At 32.7% G+C, this 18,591-nt stretch overlaps 1 protein-coding gene across 3 annotated transcripts in view; it reads left to right on the top strand.

The window, feature by feature from the left end:
* The first annotated feature begins 501 nt into the window (after positions 1 to 501).
* Positions 502 to 18,591, top strand: part of LOC124356599 (zinc finger FYVE domain-containing protein 21-like) — a 41,636-nt gene continuing 23,546 nt past the window's right edge. Inside the window, exons 1-2 of one of the 3 annotated variants that reach the window (XM_046807695.1) lie at positions 502 to 805; positions 12,038 to 12,088. In XM_046807695.1, coding sequence (XP_046663651.1) covers positions 680 to 805; positions 12,038 to 12,088 — 177 coding nt within the window. In that variant the 5' untranslated portion in view covers positions 502 to 679. Of the gene's footprint in view, positions 806 to 10,068; positions 10,253 to 12,037; positions 12,089 to 18,591 lie in introns of those variants that run through there. The other 2 variants (XM_046807694.1, XM_046807696.1) reach the window with 2 other exon arrangements.

The raw sequence follows: 18,591 nt of genomic DNA on the forward strand, positions 1-18,591 counted from the left end.
ATTTTGACTTTTTCAAAATATTAATTTTTGGGAGTGGCCAAAGTTCAGTAAATATTTTTATGTGACATGTCATTATAAAGTGAGTTTACTGCAAATTAATAAATTGCTAGTTTTATAGTTTTATTTTTTAATTTGTCGAAAATACCGGGAGTTTTATAAAACAGTAAGTTTTTACATGTCTGTCCGCCATTTTTTCAAACGAAAATACTTTTGAAATCTAACTTCATCAGAATGTTTTTGTTGACTATAGCTTTAAAGCAATGTATCAAATTTCACAAGTTTGCATTTGAAAATTTTGAGATTCGAACTCAGGACCTCCCGGTTTTGGCACAACATATTTATTTAATTTCATAAGAATATTTTAAATAGATACCCTGTAAATCTCTCAGTACATAACAGGTATTATTAACTTTCAATTTTTATAGTATATTGTTAAAGTATGTTGGTGCACCTGTAAAATAATTCTTAGTAGTAAGGATGTAATTTTTTTTATTTCACGATTCATTCATTGATAGTTTCACAGGTTGGGCTGGGTTGATTAAATTGCTGCAACGCACACAATTAGGAAAGAGGTTATGTTTTAATAAGCGACATCAATAACATTTTGTAACAAAACAAACAATAACAGTGCCGTGTTTCGGTATTTGATATTGGAGTTGGAAGTTTATGTAGAGATAAAATGAGTAAAGAAAACACGACTAAAAAACTTATTAGATCGAAATCTGGGTTAAGAATTGTTGCAGTGGATGATAATTATAAAAGCCCATTCCTTCTGTGTGAACCTCAGTGGATTCCGGATAAAGAGGCAAGACATGATTACTAATATCATTTATAATGGTATTGTATGAGCTAGCTTCAGATGTGTAAAGTAACATTAATTAATTTATAATAACTTAAATAATTAACCTTAACCTTATTAATGCCAATAATGTTCTACACTTGCAATGGAAGTGTTATTTTTACACACCTCTACCAAAGTGCAAAACATTTTTAGCCAAAATATTTAATTTTTCTTAATACAAATTGTAATTGCATTTATTTAGAATAGCTTATGCTATAACCTTCAATTTGGGTAATTGAAAGCTCAATGCATAAGAAACTAGTTTAAACTACGCCTAGCCTATCCGAGATTTTGTAATTATATAGACTTCATTACTTGGTAATTTTGAGCTTAATGGCCTGACTGGCAAAGTACAAGTGTAATGACAGGTACACAGGATTTCGGACATATGCCATTGTTATGGTTACAAAAGGTATAACACAACGTTTCGAGGATTCGAATTTATTCTCTTCGTTAGGTTTGGGAGGTATTTTCTTTCCCTTCTTTTCTTGTTTCTATCCTTTATTTTTGTAAGTAGGCTACTAATAACTGTCCCACCTGACGATGAGGATATATTCCAATCCTGGAAACATGTTATACCTTTTGTAAACATAACGATGGTAAATGTCCGAAATCCTGTTATCCTGTCAAACCTTCCATTGTCAACAACAAACTTTAAACAAAGAATTAACCTATTGCTATCGTCGTCCTGATCAAAACAATATAAGGTTTAACTTACATTGGTGGAATGACAAATAATAAAGTTAAAGAACATTAAAATTGGAACTACTTTTCTTACATGGTGTATTATTTTATCATTCTATTGGCGTCACATGGTCTTGTTATTATCAGAGTCAAACTTCTATTGGTTGCTTATGACGTCATCCATTACACTATTGTGGAATAGGTGAATGCTCGGTAAAATAATAATGCAGCCATTCTTTTTTAAAGGGGAAAAAAGTATAAAAAATATAAACAAAGAATTTGAAATATTCTTTATATATTCAGGTGCATAAAGAGTCAAATAATAAGGAAACATTAAAAATTATTGCCCAAAAATTGGTATTTTATGTTTTTACTGATTTGTAAACAGCTGGCTGATTGTTGGCCAGAATAGGTGACGGTTGTGGGTTTTTTTGTTGGTTTGTTATTGCAGATGGTTCAAGTTAACACCAGGAGTTTATAGTCTGTGTTATAGTTTGACTTTTGAAGATTTATTTGGACTAGTTGACTTTTGAAGGTGAGTTGTATTATTATACTAATTCAAAATACAAAATTACTATTCTAGTTGTCCCATCCGTTACAAAAAAGTTAATAACGTTAAGTTTATTGCAGTAATAGTAATGTCACAAAATTCCTACTTTGGGAAAGTAAGGTTAAGTGAAACCCTTTTTTAGTTTATATATTTTTACAATTTTAGGAATTCATTTTAGCAGTTTTTGGTGTAACGGATGGGACATGTAACGGATGGGACAATGTCTGATAATATAAGGAATTAGTTGTTTTAGGTCATCAAATATCAGTAACAAATACTTTTGAGGTTGTGTACATAGCATGAATAACTGTGAATGCAAAGAGTGGCCTAGATGAACAAAAAAATTAAACCAATTAAAGATATTATCAGTTTTTATAAACTTTTTAAATCTGCCAAAACATAGAATGTGTAAATTTAAATTTTAAAAAACACTACACTTCTTAGGCCTAAATTTAAGGTAGACTACACAAATATTATTACAGAGTAGCCATTAACAAGACAAATATTCCTCACATATAAAGAAATGTTTTTCAATTCATGCTTGAGCTGATATTAAATTGTGTGCTTTTAGATTATGGCGCCTATCAACCAAAATCGGATGGCCGAATGTCGTGCGAAGAAAAAGTCTGATCCTGGAGCTTGGGAAGAACATTTACGAAAGGACAGAGAAAGAAACAAAGCCAGAAGAAATGTAAAGAAGGAAGAAAGACTCTGATCCAAATTTATTGAAAGCAGACAGAGAAAAGGAGCGACTTTGAAAGAGAGCAGTAAGAGAGAGAGAAAAAAACAGTCTAAACTGGGGACACCAACTGTTGAAAATTCGTGTTGTCGAGAGACGAGATGAGAACTTCCTCTCCGTCAATTTTATGCATAAAAACTGGTACACCAAGTTCTTTTGGCCAACAGAAGCTGACATTCAGACTCTACAACCAAATGACATTTTATGCTAAATTGATGTGCCTCCACACCCTGTCTCCAATAGACATTTTGGAATGTTGGAAAATACTGTTAATCAGATCCAAGAACTCCAAGAATTTAAATAGTTTAAGCAGTAGATAAAACAAAAGCTTAGTTGTAAAAAAGCGTTTAATTAAAAAATTGCTTTTTTTTATAAAAAAACCTTGTTTTTTTATCTCCATTAACTTAATAAATAGTTTTCACCATTAAAAACACATTATGGTATTGAAAATGTCATTGTTAATGATCTAAATCACCAACGTTTGGTTACTCATCCCATCCGTTACAAATCAAGTGTCCCATCCGTTACATTGGAACATGATTTATTACTAGTTAACGTTTATTATAATGATAAAGATAAGTATAAAACTGAAAACTATGCAATCTAATTAATAGGTAGTATTTTTCCTGTTGTGTTAAAGATATGGACAGAACTGAATTACTCCCATAAAGGGAATCATCACTTGCTACACTTCCTAATTGTGTCCCATCCGTTACACGTTTATGAACTCTTTTAACTCTTAAAATAATAATTGTATTTTTTAACCACTGGCATATTAATTTATATCAACTCTTTAAGCAACCAATTATGTTGTAAAAATTTCACTTTAATACCCATATTTAACTTATACAGCTTTCTTTAGGGTAAAAAAACACAGTAATAAAACTGTCCCATCCGTTACAAAAGAATGGCTGAATGCTGAAATCAGGGGAATTTGACCCAAATAAAGACGTTTTCGTTAATTTAGTCTTTCTAAGAATAAAAGTTTTATATCAGGCTACTCGAGTTCCTCAGGTGTTGCCGTAGCCAATGCTGATGGTGACATTCAAAAAACAGCCCTCACAGTAGTATCTATCAGTAAAAAAATCAAATTCTAAATAGTATGATCACGAATGCCTCCGACCATTACTGCTTTATAGAAAATGTTTCATATTTTTTTATCAAATAGCTCATTATTATTATTTTTTAAAAGTTATAATTTATAGTTATGAAAATGTTATAATAGTTTTTTACAGTTTTAAGTTATTACCAACATTTTATTTAAATTTTAGCATTCCATCTTCACATGTAGCTGGTGAATGCTATCTATATACTTCATAATTCGCTGAAATTTAGATACCAAACGGTATGACAGAAATCACCATTTCAGCTAAACAGCTGATTTCATTTTATAGTTCTAGGTCAGTACCTTTAAAAATGTTATATAAACTAACCTCTTCATTTGCAAACCCCTTGTTGGCTATTTGTAATTTAACAATTTGTACAGATTCATTTAGTTTTCAAATTATTAATATCATTCAATTTGGTTTTATTTTTATTAATACACAACATGATGCCACAATGATAAATCAGTCAAAATATTAAACATTTTTGCTTTTCATTTTTAGAAGATTTTAACAAGATTGTATAAAAAGGGGGTAATTCTAAGCAATATATGGGTCACCTCGATTTTTCTCATATTACAATATAATGTTCCAATAGTCAATTAGAAAAGGAAATGACTAGAATTTCTTGCTGGAAAGCAGTTATAGGGAGCAGGCAACCGCCAGACGGTCATATATTGCTTAGAATTACCTATTAGTGATCAGGGGCACTGACGTGATCTGAGCTTCAAATTTGGAACTACTCGAGTTAATTTTTTTTCTAAAAGAGCAAGCAGCGCGAAGCGCTGCGCAGTTGGCAGGCATCGTGCGTGATCCTTTTTTTTATTAAAAATTACTGATAAATTGTTATTACATATTACAATATAATGTAGGTAATGTATGTAAAACAATTTTAAACACATGACCGTTCTGGCGGTTGCCTGCTCCCTATAACTGCTTTCCAGCAAGAAATTCTAGTCATTTCCTTTTCTAATTGACTATTGGAACATTATATTGTAATATGAGAAAAATCGAGGTTGACCCATATATTGCTTAGAATTTACCAAAAGGGAAATTATGTATTAGTCTACTTATTTTCTTATAACAATTTTAAACGCAAGTCTCAGTATCGTTAATGCCATTATTATAACATTTTAATAAAGGGTTTAAAACACTACCACAAAAAAGTGTGTACCCATGAGGAGAATTGAACCTGGTTCCCATGTGTCAGAAGTCTGTCTCTCTTCCAAGTGAACCATGACAACAACTTGTAAGCAAGGAATTGATAAGGGCTCCTTTAGTCATCACCAACACAAAGGTTTGTCGATTTAGGTTAATGACAAGATAATACTGGTAGTCCAGCAGCAGATGTTGATTGATAATTTAAGTAGTTTAGAAATATTTTTGAGCTTGTAAACTTTAATCTTCCACACTTATGTAAGGTCAAATAATAAAAAATTCATTAAAATTCCTTTAGACGTTTTATAGTATTAGCTTATAGATCTCTGTAGAATATTGCCAAAGTTATACATTAAGATTAAAAGTTTAAAAATGTATTAAAAAAGTAAATCTATCTATTCGTAATGTTTTTAACTTCACAGTTTAAGCACACGATAAATTGTCTACATTACCAGCATTATGAAAGGAATACAGAAATCACTGAAAGAATTACTCATTAGACGACAAGCAACTGCTCTAAAATACAAAAGTTTGAAAATAGTTATATACATGACCAAACAATGTACTTATGAACAGACATGTTTGTTGTATTATAATAAGAGTTGATTTATATATGTAATGAAAGATTGACAGTCTGTTGGGATAGCATTGGCTGGTTGCTTTTGTTCTGACGAAGGTTGAACAGTTTTTTTTAACTTTCTTTGACAGATTGTTATTGATCAAATATATGGGTAAGGTTCAGTGCTGGATGTACCACTAGGCCACGGGCTATATACAGGGTGTCCTGTAACTCTCTGAACAAAGGAATACCATATTATTGCTGAAATCAAGACAAACATATTTCACCATATGAACATGGGTCTCCGATGCTTAGTTTGGCATCTGTCTGTCTGTATGTGTTTTTTGTAAGAAAAAATTAATATCTTAAAACCTAATAAATTAAATTACACCAAAAATGGCTGAAATGTTTATAATAACAAGGCCAGTTACTGAAAAGAATATCATGAAATTATCTAAAAGTATTTTCAAAATGGCGGGCATTAAAACTTTTAAACTTTAAATATCATAACAACTAGCATTTTTTAGCAAGAATTGCAAGAATTACATTGTTTAAAGGTTTTTTTTCATATATCTGGTGACACTAAAATTATTTAAATTGAATAATAAATTGATTTAGAGCAGATTTACTGTGAAAAGACATGGCCCACATTGAGAGCTGCCGTTAATTCAATTTTTGTATTGTGGGCTATTCGCTGAGAACCTCAATGTGGGCCATGCATTTTTATGTGGGACAGTATTTAAATAATTTTAGTGTTATTAGATTTGTGAAAAAAACTAAAAATTGTTATTCTTGCAATTCTTGAGAAAAAAATGTTAGTTTTATATTCAAAGTTAAAAAATTTTAATGGCTGCCATTTTTAAGATCCTTAAGATCAGTGGCGTAGCGACAGAGGAGCGAGTGGAGCGACCGCTCCAGGGCGGGAACGACAGGGGGGCGGCGGGGGCGGGCGGACGATAAAATTGCGGGAAGTAGCCCCTTCCACGCGCATCACGGCCGCGCAGTGTCTTTGTGTCAGTCAGTCTATCATTGACCTTGGCTGAGACAAAAGGCGTCCGTACAGACCCACCGAGTGATTGACTTACTTCAATTTACCTTTGCGTAGTGATTGCAGATTTAGCGTTAGTGCAAAGTATTGATTATATTATTTATTTTGTTGTGATGTGATTTGTGTGGTGTTGATTTATTACCTTTGGTATATAATGTCAAAAAAACTAAGTGGTGCTGAGTATCGGAAACGAAGGTTAGAGAAAGGTCACGCAGAAAATCTTGAACTTAAGAAAGTAAAGAAGTTATCTACCTACTTTTCGAGGGACACTTCAGTAGTTGCAGTTTCTCAAGAACCCACTTGTAGCTCACAAGTACCTACAAGCGATGAGGACTTGGAGCAAACACCTGTAGGCTTACCTGAAGATGCAGAAGACCACGTCCTTCTTCAGGAACCTATTTCTAAGGTAGGCCTAGTTAAAGCTGAAGGTACCGATTGCGAGTTGAACCTTAAAGAAAATGTAACAGCTGTTATAAGTTCTTCTGATAAGGGTAATTTAGAAAACACTCTTACAGCCAAACAAAAACGGCAAATAATAAAATTAGGCCCTCATCAGCCTAAAGGTCCATTTTCAAAAGAATCAGAAGGGAGAAATAAAAATAGGGGATTTGACGAGAAATGGTATTTTCAAAAGAATAAAGAAAACCAATTGAGAATAAAACGTAATTGGTTATGCTATTCAAACATCCTCAATGTTTGCTATTGTCAGCCATGCTGGCTTTTCAATATGGCCTATACTGATGTGGGATTTTCGAAAGGTACGTCTGATTGGGAACATTTAGGTCGAAACATAAAAGACCATGAAGAAGATTCGCAAAGTCATGCAATTGCGTGTGAAATATACTATCGCTGGCAGTTAGGCCTAACAGTTGATAGTGAGAATCTGGAGGAGATTAAAAAAGCCACTGATTACTGGAGACAAGTTTTAAGGCGAGTGGTGGACGTCATTATTACGTTAGCTACAAACGACTTACCACTGAGAGAGCACAGATTGAGTAATGACGATGAAGATGCAACTAAATCGAAAGGAAATTTCCTTGAGATAATACATATGCTAGCAAGATATGACCAGGTCCTTGCAGATTTAATTAAGTTACCAAAACGTAGTATTAACTACCTTAGTCCTCAGATTCAAAATTAGCTGATCAACCTGATTTCCAAAGAGATAAAAAAAGAAATCAAGGAAGAAATGAAAAAAAGTCCCTATGTGTCTATTATCTTTGATACAACTCAAGATATAGCGAAAACCGATCAGCTGAGTACAGTGTTTCGTTATATAAAGATAAAAACTGACGAAGGCGACAGGCCAGTACAACTAGTCATAGAAGAAGCGTTCGGGGGCTTTTTGGAAGTGGAAATCCAGAAATCAGAATACTTATCAAATGTTGTTTTCAATATCATAGTAATATTGATAGTTATTGAAAGTGTGTTGCTTGAAACTATGGACATAATTTCTAAAAAACTGCAAAGTACCGAAGAAGACTTGGAACACGCAAGAAAAATGCTCGTAAATCTCAAAACAAAAATTAACAAACTTAGGAATGAGTGGCAAACAGTTAAAGCAGATGCAACTAAGCTTTGTTTGCAATGGAAAGTTGTACCACATTTCATTGACTCAAGAACAAAAAAGAAGACAAATATGTTTGATGAAGTGCAAGTTGATGACCCTATTAAAGACAATGAGAAACGTTTCCGGGTTGAGGTGTTCAACCGTAGCCTTGACATAATCACAACACAGCTGACAGAGCGTTTTGAGGCTGTTAATCACATTAATAGTAGTTTCCAATGTCTGAAGCCTTCTGTTTTAGTTGGAGCAAGTGATGAAGAAATCTTAGAATCAAGCAAAATTTTGATATTAAACTACCAAGATGACGTCTTCCTTAACTTAGGTCCACAGCTTGTAAGGCTAAAAACTTGTTTTTTAAGTCGCGTGGAAAAAACTCAAAAGTATAAGGGATCTTGCAGATACTTTAATAGTGTGTGTTCAAGTTGGTTCCAGCTTTCCAGATGTTGTGAATGCTTGTTTGATTTTTTTGACACTACCTGTTACAAATGCATTGTATTTCTCAAAGAAATTATAATAAAGATGATATGACTATGACTATGACTATGACTATGCAAGTGCAGAGAGATCATTTTCAAAACTTAAACTGATAAAGAACTATTTTCGCAGCACCATGTCCCAAGAACGTCTGAGTGCCTTGGCAACCATATCTATAGAGCGCAGCAGAGCCAGGCACATCAACTTGGACGACATAATAACACAGTTTGCTAGCATGAAGTCACGAAAGAAGATTAGTTAAGATAGTAATATGCGAGTTGGTTTTGTAACTACTTAACTACTATGTTCACGTTTTAGATAATGTGCTCAAATTTAAACTAGGGTTTTCAATACATATTTATTAAATATATTGAAATTTGTACTTTCATTCCAAACCCTATGGAATTGAATTGAGATTTAAATACATATTGCTATACACGTAAACTAGGTCTCTTACAGGGAACAAAACTTTATAAAGAATAGTAGACTGTAAGTTATTATAAAAAATGATGTTTGGTCAAAGACGCCTTACATTGCTGATGAAATGATGGCCAAGAAAGGTTTGTTACGGTAGTGAGGTGAACTGTCGGCACTGATTGATCATGTAGGTAAAAGTTGAGGAAGGGGCGCCAGCGACTGAGTCGCTCCATGGCGCCAAAATCCTCACTACGCGACTGCTTAAGATAATATCATGATATTCTTTTCAGTAACTGAACTTGTTATCATAAAGATATAAGCCAAAAATGATATAATTTTGTTTATTACTGTTTACAAAAAAAACCCATACATACAGTCAGGTGGGAAATTAAGCATTGGAGAGCCATGTGTATATGGTGAAATATGTCTGTCTTGACCTGAGCAATAACATGGTATACCTTTGTCCAGAGAGTTACGGGACACCTGTATAATATGTGTATTACTTTTGTTTAGTTGACAGTTCAATAGTTTTATTATAAGTTCTATAACATTACATATATTTTTATTATATATATATATATTTAAAAAAGTATTTATTACATTTATATAAAACTTTTCAAAAAGAAATGCTTTTCCTTCTAGAAGTTATATTTTAATTTGTTGTCATCTAATAATTTATCATCACAAGTAAGTTATTTAGGCATAGTTTTAAATTCAGATAACCCAAGAGGGAGAGGGGCCACACTGAAGTTTTGATCTTGGGTCTCAAAGTCTGTAAATATGGCACTGGTAAAATTGAACAAAGACTTCCTTTGTTGAACTGTGTGGAGAGAAGTTATTAAAGATAGTGAGTCTGTCATGGTCATGGTATCAGCAGTCCACAGTCCACATTCCTAGACACAATGAGTGATTATAAAGTCAGCAGGCTATAATGCCATTTCTTTGCAAGGTGTGGTGCCAGTTGAGCAGTAGATGTGTTGGAGGTCACAACACTATGGGGACACATTACAAAGATCTATGGTTGTATTGTTGAATTATATTTAAAGTATGGTCAAACACTGGAAATTGATAAATCTTCTAAAATTTTGATGTCTCGATAAAACTTTTCTCAGGTAAGTACTATACCCAATTGACTACTGTTTTGTGTATTTATTACTACTTGACTTTTCTGAGCTACACTTTACTAACCTTGTTGAACTTAGTGATGGCAACGTGTTGTTGCTCTTATTGATAAAATAATATCTAATTAATGCGAATTTGATAACTGTTCCTTGAGGTCGCTGGACCCATGTCTCCTCCTTCCCCTTGATTTGGTAATTGAATGATTTGTTTATCGTAAATACTAGAATTGTTTTATATTTTCTGCATAATACAATTTATAAAATTAATTAAATGCTGTGTAATTTGCAATCAAATCATATATATATGATACATCATATTCATATCATAATTTTATGTACGTTTCTATCCATAAACTCTTGAATTGAATAAACATGATTCTCTACTAACCAATCATATACAACTATTTTAAAATCTTTCAAAGGAATGGTTCTTGTTGAAAGAGGAAGTTTGTTGAAAATTCTTATTGAATTTATTTGTACAGAATTTGCTGTTTTACTTAGTCTGTGACTGGGAACATAAATTTTTCTTTGTTACGGATGTTATAATTGTGTATATTCTGTCTGGTGGCCAAATGATATAAGTTATATTTTGTATAAAGCAGTATATGATAAATATTTAAAGATTATAAACAGTGAAAATGCGCATGCTAGCAAACAGTGGGTGGCAAATGTTCTCGAGAGCCAGCTGTACTCATAGTCCTAATGACAATGCAGGGTCTTACGTTTCTTTTATTATTTTTTTAAACAATATTGTTAAAGTTTTATAATTGAATTGTAATTTGATCTTATCAGTTTTATTAATTCAAATAAAATATTAAAAACGTACAAAATTATTTTATCTTTAAGTTTATATTTCTAGTTTGAAATTATACAATTAATATGATTTTTAAATATGGTTTTATTTGTTGTAAGTTCACCGCAATAAAGCTTATAAATAAATATACTTGTATAATCTTGATTCTCACTTCAAGGTGGTGAATGTCATATGCATGTTAGTTATTCCAAACAAAGATTGTATTATGAGATTTAGAAAGTGAACGTATTTGTAGTTTATATCCTATACAAAATTGTCGCCAAAAGTGTCAATTCAGTTCTATAACATTGTCTAAAAGTTTTATAAAAAGAAAGAAAACATTTTTGTAATTTAACTTCTTTGTGAGAAACACATAGTTTAGGCTATGGAAGCTGAACAAGTCATACATATATAGAATATTAGAACTTGGTGTGTGAAGTGGCACAGTCTAGTTATAGTATAGATATGTTGACATAAAGTAGCCTTATGATATATTTTTTGTCTTAAAATGATTTCTTAAATCAGTTTTAAGCTCATAAGTAACCACATATATACAAATTAACTGTGTTCCTAATAATACATGAAATTAGGCTATTGATATTAACTTAGAAGACTGGGTTAAATTAAATTATGGTAAAAAGTTATTGTAGATCATTGTATTTCAGGATGTTTAAATTAAAATACTGCATGTATGCTATTGACCTAAATTATATTGGAGCTACAAATGAATCTCCTTTATGTTACTTTCAGCTTCTTTGCTGTCTTCAAAAGCACTAAATTACATTATAAATCGTTCAGTTCGCATCTATTAAATTCTCTTTAGCTCTATAGTCATATATAATGATATGTATATAGAAACTTGTATGTTTATTTTGGGATGCTTAACTTTTTGTAGAACTATCAGGGTGAAGGAACTTACTTGGATATATACTGATTAAAATATTACCACCAATATTTTATAAATAATTGTTTATTTGTTTCAGGCCCCAATATGTACCAGATGTGGGATAAAATTCAATTTCACCACTCGTCGGGTAAGTAATTGATTTATTCTCTTTAGCGTAAAGATTTAAAAGGTATTGCATTGTTTTGATTTCATGTATCACAAATGTCTGGTCAAACGAATTTTGGTTGCATAGGATGGCTTCCAATAGACGTAGATCTCTGTTGATTCCAGTGTTTGAAGCAATTTGTTCAATTACAATGTAATCAAGGTTGAAGAAAAATATCTATCTGTTGCATGGCGTTTTAAAATTTCCTTCAGTATCTTGATTTTGTCAAGTGATGCTCAAATGGTAGTCGATCATTGTTTCCATAGATTATGATGCAGCATTGTATTAACAGTGTTGTTAAAGTGAATCTCTCTTCCTTAGCCAAGTTCTTCAGAGCATCGAACAACACGTTTGATGATTTTGAGCGGAGAGTGACAGTAGCTTAGCCATGAGATTGGTGATACTTTTTCAGTTTCTTAGCTTAGCTAACAGTGTGCCAGACTTGGATTTCGAGATGTGCAGCAAAATGAAAGCAGAGGGGTCTGGTTGATTGATGCCCGTTTCATTGGCTTGTTTTTCCGGTTCATTTTTTTAAAGTAGTTCTTTTGAATGACGAATGATAATGTATATATTTACTTTGTTTTTCAAATTATCCTAAAAACATATAAATTACAAGAAACGTATAAATTCTTTTGTTTTATAAGTAAATGTACTTGTTATTGTTATTAAGAAATTTCAAAGTCGTATAATTAAAAATGGTTTTTATGGACTTTTTTTATAAAACAATACTGTTTATTTGTTTTCTTTACATGATGACATTCTTATTATTGCCTTTTTGGAAACAATTAACTTGAAAAAAGCAAATAATTCTTTCAACTTTTTTGAAACAAAATACCAAATTTGAATTAATTAAATTAATTGGTAGGAGAAACAGCAGTTTTTAAAAAGGTGCATGGGATTAGACACCGGCCTTTTCATTAATGAAATGCAGCATCCAAAGATAGGGGAAGAGTGGGGATGAGTGGTATGTGAGTGACACGTTGCGAGTGGGCTCCTTGAATAATTGTTTTTAATACGGGAAATAGTGAAGTGGTTGTGCACATTTTTGTAATAGGTATTGGGACTAACTTTTACTACCATAAGGTGTACATGGACATATTGTTGCTTATTCGTACCCCGATAATTTGTTTATTTTAATTTTGTCGGAGCCTGTACGCTATCAATTTAGTTCGCAATGCCAGGTGGTAGTTCCAAGGTCACGACACGTGGAGCGCTCAAGTCCAACAGCGACACTGCAGACGACACAACACCGGCAACTTTACAGTCAGTTGATGATAAATTAAATACAATTATGCAAATACTAAACAGCAATACTGATGACATCAAGGAAATAAAAAAGGAACAGAAGGAGCTCGGATTGTCAATTGAATTATGTCATACTAATATTGATGATTTAAAAATATTAATAAAAGCTCAAGACAACCAGATTAATGAATGTAATGGTGAAATACAGCGTTTAAACAATGAAAACGTTGAACTACAAAGAAAAGTAAACTCTTTGTCTCATGAAATAAATTGTATGGAACAGTACTCTCACAGAAGTAATTTAGTCATCTACGGTGTTCCCGAAGAAAAGAATGAACATATTCTTAACGTTGTGAGAAGGGTGGCGGCTGCGATTCAGTTCCAGAAATGGTCTACCAACTTGATAGATGCAGTTCACAGAACGGGGAAGGGAAATAACGCTGAGCCGAGACCCATTATCATCAAATTTATCAGCCGATTAGACAGAGACGAGTTTTTGAGGTGCAGAAAAGTGAGGCGTCATCTGAAGGCAACTGATCTGGGCTACAGCAGCGAAAACTCGATCTACATCAACGAGTCACTGACGCCTTCTACGAGGGAGCTGCTCAAGCTGACCAAGGCGAGGGCGAAGGAGAGAAACTACAGCCAGGTGTGGACCTTCAATTGTTCCGTCTTCGTTCGAAAGGACAAGGGAAATACAACACCTGTGATCAAGATCCTCTCTGTGAGTGACTTGGACAAGATGTGAAATTGTAAGTAGGCTAGCTGTACGTCTGTATATTGATGCGTTATGATTTATATACTTGTTGCCGATGCATGTTTTGTTTATATATTTATACATTTTATAACCTTAATGGTTTATTTTGTTATAATCTAAATGGTTTATCTTGTTATACTCTTAATAGTATATTTTGTTATAATCTTAATAGTTTATTTTGTTATAAGTATTTGTTGTTTTTGAAATTTATGTCAGTTTATTTATTTATTTTGGAATGGGTCATGTATGTGTATGTGTATGTGGGTATGTACATGTATATATACTCGAATGTATGTGTATGTATGTATATATAATGTATTTAATAATAGATCTAGATTATTAGTAACGTCATATGTCACCTATTTAATATTTATTAACATGACAATATTTACAAATGAGTAATTTAAAGGGAATACATATTTATTATCAGAATGTAAGAGGTCTCAGATCTAAAACAACTTCATTTATGAATAACATTCTTGCTTGTAGTTACGATATATTAACTTTGACAGAAACCAATTTACAGTCTGATATACATACCGGTGAACTGTTCCCCGACACTTACAACGTTTTTAGAAAAGATAGAAATTTGGATGTTACTGGGATGTCAAGTGGAGGGGGTGTTTTAATAGCAGTAAAAGCTAATTTCATTTGTAAAAGAATTTATAGCCTTGAAGTCGACTTACCAGACTGTGAAAATATATGGATAAAGTTGTCAAGTATTGCAGGAAAATCAATATATTTATGTGTTGTTTATATAAGGCCTAGAGCGTCTGTACTAACATACCAAACTTTTTATGATAGATTACAGAATAACAATATCATTAATAATTCGTGTGTAAAAATATTAGGAGATTTTAATTTACCGATATTTGGAAGACATTATAACTTAACAATGGGGGATAGATTATGTAGAGAACTATTAATATTTCTAAATACTCATAATTTACAATTGAAAAATAACATTTTGAACTTTCAAAATAAAACCTTAGATTTAGTTATTTCAAACATAGAGAATACCGAGGTGAGTCGGTGTTTGGACCCGCTGGTGGTGGAGGATCCTTATCATCCTGCGATAGAGGTGGAGTGTGTTATCGCGGTACAACAAACGTGTGGGTCAAGGTCGATTGACGAGCCAGGCTATTGTTATCGCCGGGCAGATTTCCTTGAGTTGTATCGTGGTTTGGCAACAATTGACTGGTCTCAGTTGTATCTGTTATATGATGTTAATGTTGCTCTAGATTATTTTTACAAAGAAGTATATAAGGTTATTAATAACACTTGTCCTCGTAAAAAATCAAAAGTGTGTAAGTTTCCTGTTTGGTTTACTAAGGAAATTATTTTAGATCTAAAATTAAAAGAAAAGTTTCGAAAAAAGTATAAACGCTCTGGTAGGCAGGATTATTATGTTAGATTTTCAAATTTAAGGTCAAAAATTAAAAAAGATATTAAAGTTGCCTACGAAAATTTCGCTATAGAGGCTGAAAATAACATAGTTGCGGACAATAAACAATTTTGGAAGTTTGTAAACAATAAAAAATCGGCAAGAAAAAATTTGCTAGTAATGGAGTATAATGGTTTGCAACTTGATAATGGTAATTTGATATCTAATGGCTTTAAAGATTATTTTAGTTCTGTTTATAATAAATATACAGTAGAGCCTACAGTAGAGTTGGCATGGTGCGGGCCATTTAGCTCTGGACCGGGTTACAGAGCAAGATGTCACTTTAGCTATTGAAAAGTTGAAATCTAAGAGCACTGCGGGTCCTGATCTGTTGCCTCAGTATATATTTAAAGGGTGTGCAGATGTTTTTACTCAACCACTGATTTATTTATACAATTTAGTTTTGAAATCTAATACATTTCCTGATCAATGGAAGTTGACAAAAATAACTCCAATTTTTAAGAGCGGGAAGGAATCACAGATTGTGAACCACCGACCAGTAGCAGTGTTATCGGCACCAGCTAAGATATTTGAAAGTATAGTTCACAAATATTTGTATAACTATTTTAAATCAATATTATCACCTGGTCAACATGGGTTTTTGCCTGGCCGCTCTATTAACACTAACTTATTAAATTTTACAAACTATGTCTCTTCACGGTTGGACTCATCGGTTCAGACTGATGCAATATATCTTGACCTGGCTAAGGCTTTTGATAAGGTGGATCATTTGATTTTATTAAAAAAAATTGCATTTTTATGGTTTATCGAATAATCTAATTAAGTTTTTTCATACCTATTTAATAAATCGAAAACAGTTTGTCTATTATAAAGGTTATTTGTCTTCCACTTTTCTAGTACAATCTGGGGTACCACAAGGGTCAAATTTAGGCCCATGTTTATTTACAATAATGATCAATGATCTGTGTGACTTTGTAAAATCTGTAAATGCTCTGTTATTTGCGGACGATTTGAAACTGTTTTATCATATATCCTCAGTAAATGATACGGAAATATTACAATCTGACCTAGATAATGTTAATAACTGGAGCGTTCTTAATAAATTGAGATTTAATGTCTCTAAATGTCATGTGATGTCATTTACCAGGTCAAAAAACTGTATAATAAAAAAATTATAACTTAAATGGCGAAGTAATTGCAAGAGTTGATTCAATAAAAGATTTAGGTGTTGTAATTAGTAGTGATTTATCATTTTCCAGTCACATAGAAAATTGTGTCAATTCAGCTAGTCGTATGTTGGGGTTTATAATAAGACAGGGGGTCAATTTTAAAAACATCAGGTCTTTTATCACATTGTACACATCTTTAGTCAGGTCAAGACTTGAGAACGCCGTCATTGTATGGAATCCAATGCATTTAATTCACGAAGAACTGATTGAACAAGTTCAAAAAAGATTTTTGAGATATTTATATTATAAATGCTTTAATATATCTGTACCTGGGAAGTAAAGGGCATTATGTCACAAAACCTAAACTTTTCAGTACAGCTGTTTAAAGTTTTTTTTCCAATTTTCTTTGCATATAGAAAGTTAATTTATTTATAGATTTTAACAAAACTTTGTAAATTTAATCTTTGCACTATTTTCTTTCAAAATAATATAGTTATGGATTTAAAAAAATTTTTTTTAGTGAAAAATAATTATTTTTTCAAAAGTGACTGACATAGTGCCTTTTACCTCTTAATATACCGTTGAATAGTAGGGGTGGTGTTTATGAATAAGTAAGGCATCATGTACTGTGTCAATGTATAAAAAATTTTATTGCCTTAAATCAATTACAACTAGAACAATGTTTATAATGGATCGATAAGAAAAAACTTAGACCTGCCATCATTTAGCTTTCAGGATTTTCTTCGTCTTGAGAACTCGGGTAATCACCTGCTGAGTTTGACGACTTCAATGATTTGTAAAATGGGTGACATACTAATGGGGCAAAATGTAACAAGGACATAAGGTCATCATACTTTTGTTTACTAATGGGATGTAGGTGATTGGTTACAACACTAAGATCTTCGGGCCATGGTATTTCATTGCTTCTTCGAGATCGTACAAAGTCCATGCATCTAAATTCTTCATTGAAATCTGTTTTGAAAAATAACTGCCCTTGGTTTTCTTTCCTGACCTGCAAATGAACACACTGTGAAATGAGTACAGGTGCCTTTTCACAGTCTACTTTCCTTGAAACAAAAGGTGCATCCCTTCCAAGTAACAGATTATCAAATTTCAGAAAATCATCCAATTCCATGTTGTAGACAGAATACTTATTTGATGTGCTGCGAACCAGTTGTTGCCAATCCCATGGCGTAAGTATGGTCATGTTTGCTGTTTTTTTCCTTTTCTTCTCGATTAGTGCATGGATGGTGTCAGCCTCCATATGTGTGTGACCTTTCAAAAGAAATTTCTGATTAATTTCCTTGATCTGAGGGTATTTGTGTATAATCCAAAAGAAGCACATTATAATTGACTTATTCTTATTCTGCTCATAGCAGTTATCAGTCCACAGAGTAATCTTTTCGATGTCAGATTGAGGGATAGTATTATCTGCCTATTTGAATAATTCAGGACTACAATGATGCTTTCGCCCAACTGACTCAGGACTTCAAGGCCAAAGGGCTTAAAAAATTGATCTGCTCCCCAATGGGCTGTGTGAGAGATATGATTCCGCCTGAACAATTCGCCAAGAACATAGTGGCATTCCATCAAGAAACTGGTGCTTCAGTAAGTATTGTGTGCTGTGACCAGGTATCACAAAGAGAATTAAGGCGTGGACTTTCACATCAGGAGTTTATGTTGAAGCTGAAAGAGTCGATTGAAGATGGCATCTGTAACCTTTCATCTGCTGGTGGACAGGATATAGAGTGTCAAGACGTATCAGTTCCTGTGGACAGTCCCACTACTTCGACCCAGACTCCAGTAGATGAGGAAGAGGATGGTGCGATAGACTTAAAAAACGAACCTCCAAACAAAAATATAAAGAACACTTAGATTTAGATAACTTCTGTTTAGTTTGTAACAAATT

The sequence above is a fragment of the Homalodisca vitripennis genome, chromosome 3 (assembly GCF_021130785.1).
Source record: "Homalodisca vitripennis isolate AUS2020 chromosome 3, UT_GWSS_2.1, whole genome shotgun sequence".
Classification (NCBI taxonomy): domain Eukaryota; kingdom Metazoa; phylum Arthropoda; class Insecta; order Hemiptera; family Cicadellidae; genus Homalodisca; species Homalodisca vitripennis.